Raw genomic sequence first — 3,642 nt, forward strand, 5'->3', positions numbered from 1 at the left:
TATTATCATTATGAGACTAAGAAGGAAACCTGTGATAAGCGAGTAAATAAACAAGTGGTGTTTCCTTTAATATGTCATTTGTAGTGACATATTATCCCCAAATGTTCTTTCTAAATGAAGGTATGCAATGCAAATCACAAATACATAATCAATAAACACATGCAAAAAAAGTTAAATCATGATAATAAATCATATTTAGCAATGATAATTAATTAACTTTCTAAAGGAAATCTGACAAATGGATATTTTAAAGAAGCTGCATAAAAGCCTCAATAATCTATATTACAACAAATGTCATGAATGTTGACATCGAATGAAGTTCCCCTATGTAATATTTAACATCTGTTGTTCCTTCAGCTCTTGTGCAATTCAATTACTCATTTTTTACTTAAGGGACAGAATAACCTGCTATTATAAACATTGAATACAACATATGCCATACACAGCAAACAAAGGCCTAAATGTAAAACAAAAAACAAACAAAAAAGATCATTGAAAGTACGACTGCAACATGTTGATTTCCTATTGAATTAAAGTGAACATAAGTGAACACTTTCAATTGTTACTTAGAGATTTTCCTTTGATGTCACTGTCTTTACACTGGTTAGAATTTCAACCAAGATAATCAGCTCTATAGGTTTCATTGCCAGATGGTAGATTTCTGTGTTTGCAACGCATGGCTGTTAGTAAAGCCATGATGGCTCAGAGTGAAGCCATGACCAGATAGAACAGGCTGACTTAATTGGAATTTCATTAAGGATTTGTTTGCGTTTTTGTGTGTGGGTGTGTGTGTGTTTGTGTGTCTGCGTTGGTGTCTATCCCAGCAAACAATATTGGGGATGGGGGGAGGGCAATATTGGTGAGGGGGGTTAAAAGCAATATTGGGGATAGATGGGGGGTATAAGGGATGGGATGGGACTCCACCTGCTGCCACCTGTTCATCTCCTGAGTCATATAAAAGTGTGTTCCTCAGTCTCTCCAAGACCAGAGACACAGAAGCTGTTTTACTGTTTAAGGCTTAGCAGAGGACCAACACTTTGGATTAACTTCAAATTGTTCACTTGACATACAGCTTTATCGAACACAGCTTAATTAGACAAGGACTTTGGACAGCTACCACGACACCAGACCATTTTGGACAGCTACAAGAGGAACTTTGCGAAATTTGAAAACGTCTTCAAACAGTCTGGCGGTTTCTTAACACACCACTTGACTTGGTTGACTCATCGCCACATTTTGGGAGGTTTTGGTAACATACAGAACCAGGAGAAAACTTGTGAACTGAATCGTGGAATTGTGACCAAAACCATGGTGTCCCACCAGCCCAGTTGCACTGGATCTGACTCTGGATCCGAGTCCGAGAGTCTGGATTCCAAGTCTGGATCTCCAGAGAAGCATGATGGTTCCACACGGCGGAGGATGGCTGCCAACGCCCGTGAGAGGAAGAGGATGCAGGGGCTGAACACAGCCTTTGACCGTCTCCGTAAAGTGGTCCCCCAGTGGGGCCAGGATAAGCAACTGTCCAAGTACGAGACCCTGCAGATGGCCCTCAGCTACATCATGGCCCTCAGCCGGATCCTGACGGACGCCCAGAAGCGCAAAGCCCCCCACAGACAGTGGCTGGACCTGCAGTTTGACTCTGTGCAGCCAGAGAACTATCAGTGCTTCAGTACTATCAGGTACAGCTCTCCAGTTGAACAGGAGTACATGCATTCGTCCTTTCCCTACCAGTACGACGGCCTCCAAGTTCCTACATAGACTAGATGGAAAACTGAAAAACTAGTCATGTTGTTTGAGGTGAACGACAATCTGTACTTGTTTTTATGATGCCGGCATTTTCTCCAACCCAGGAGTCAATAAATAGATTTGTATTGCTTTTATTTATAATTTATAAAAAATCTATTTATTGACATTTGTTTATATTTTATGATTGTTAAGTTTAGACATACGTTTAATCTAAAATTCTTCAAAAAAAAGCAATTGACAGCTTGTATTGCATTTCAGTGTACTGTACTGCAATTGATTTAGCAAACAGTTGGTTCCTCTGTAAACTCTTCCCTGGTAAACACAGACATCTTGGCTTTCTGTATTTTCTCTTTCTCTCTGTATTGTTGGTAAGTAAACATTTCACTGTTAGTCTACACCTGTTTTTAATGAAGCATGTGACAAATAAAATTTGATTTGATTTGTATCAAATCTTCCAGATGAGATCCTGACATAATTTTGTGTAATTTATAGTGAATGCGAATCATAGGATTACAAGTGGAGTTATTTGCCCCAATTGTTATTGTGTAAAAAAACAGTGACATCTTACTACTTTGGTAAGATACATTTTGAATCTATTTTTGTAAATGTTAAACTTTTTGCCATAGAGTCTAGTTAACATAATGTTCTCTAGCCACGAAATGTAGGCATTTTGGAAATTCTACATGTTTTTTTGTGCTCTTTAGTTTTTCTAAACTGTGTTTAAAACTGTGTTTGCTTAATAATAGTTTTTCTACTGAAATAAAAGTTGCTAGCTATTTTATTTAAATTGCTTTTGAGTTGTGTCAAGTTTTGTTCTTTTGTACATCTGCACATATTTGATCGTCTCATGGATCCCTTGACCAAGTCAGCAAGCGATGGTTCTCATCCAACAACCATTCTGTTTGGCTTGAGTGGAGACATCAAAGCAGAACACTTTACAGGTGAAGGTCACTTGCCATTTAACTGAGCCAGTATTTGTCTATCATCTAATAAGGAGGTAAATTGATTGTTATGGTAACCAATCATAACATATATGTGGGGAATTAAATGTGAATGTACATCCTGTACCCAAAACATCCATTAACCGTAGCCATTTCAACTCTTTCTATCTTAATTGCCCCATCTCATCTATGTTGTATCCCCAGACAACAGGGGGTGCAAAAGGGGACCTAAAAATCTACAGCATTTCTTTTCTTTTGATGTGTCAGGTTCTAAGTGAGATTGATGGCGAGTCAGTCTGGTCCTGCACCACCCTGATCAGTGCGCCGTCCTTTTGTCCGGAGCTCCTGTGCCCTGAGATAAGACGGAATTACGTCAATGGTAGACCAACATATGAACAAATAAAAGGGCCTCGTTTTTGGGGCCCACAAATGTGAGAGAATAGGTGAGAGTGATGTCGTTTTTTTAACGAGTGAAGAACATTAGACAAATCTAATCAATTGATCATCATCATCATTAATAATAATAATGCATGTCATGTCGTTGATCAACCAATCTTTCATTATCAGAAATGAACAAAGTGCTAAACAGAACGGTTGAATCAGGATCACTAGTAATTGGGATTATTATTTCACAAATGCCTTGTCAATATTTTGGCACCAGAATAAAGAGGTGATGATGGCCTATACTGTACCTCTGACACCCAAGAAATGACATAAATCAGGTCAGTAATAATTCAGTAATAATAAAAAGTCCCATATGACTTTAACACAACTGTACGGAGTTACCCCTAGAATAGTCGTATGACCACCACAAACCTGCATTCGTTTGAATACCAAGAATTGGGGATGGAAAGTGAGCGTTAGAAATGTTTAAATGTCGCCATCATGGTACAAGCGGCATCTGATTATTGAAGCCTGTGTGCCAGATCAGAGCCAAAGGCTCAACCAATGAGGA

The 3,642-nt window shown here is 38.8% G+C and overlaps 1 protein-coding gene across 1 annotated transcript; it reads left to right on the plus strand.

The window, feature by feature from the left end:
* The first annotated feature begins 1,308 nt into the window (after window positions 1–1,308).
* On the plus strand, window positions 1,309–1,758 carry atoh7 (atonal bHLH transcription factor 7). The gene has a single exon (XM_064930791.1). It carries the CDS (start codon window positions 1,309–1,311, stop codon window positions 1,756–1,758), a length of 450 nt encoding a protein of 149 aa, XP_064786863.1.
* The last annotated feature ends 1,884 nt before the right edge of the window (window positions 1,759–3,642 follow it).

This window comes from Oncorhynchus masou, chromosome 23 (genome assembly GCF_036934945.1).
Source record: "Oncorhynchus masou masou isolate Uvic2021 chromosome 23, UVic_Omas_1.1, whole genome shotgun sequence".
Taxonomy (NCBI): Eukaryota; Metazoa; Chordata; class Actinopteri; order Salmoniformes; family Salmonidae; genus Oncorhynchus; species Oncorhynchus masou.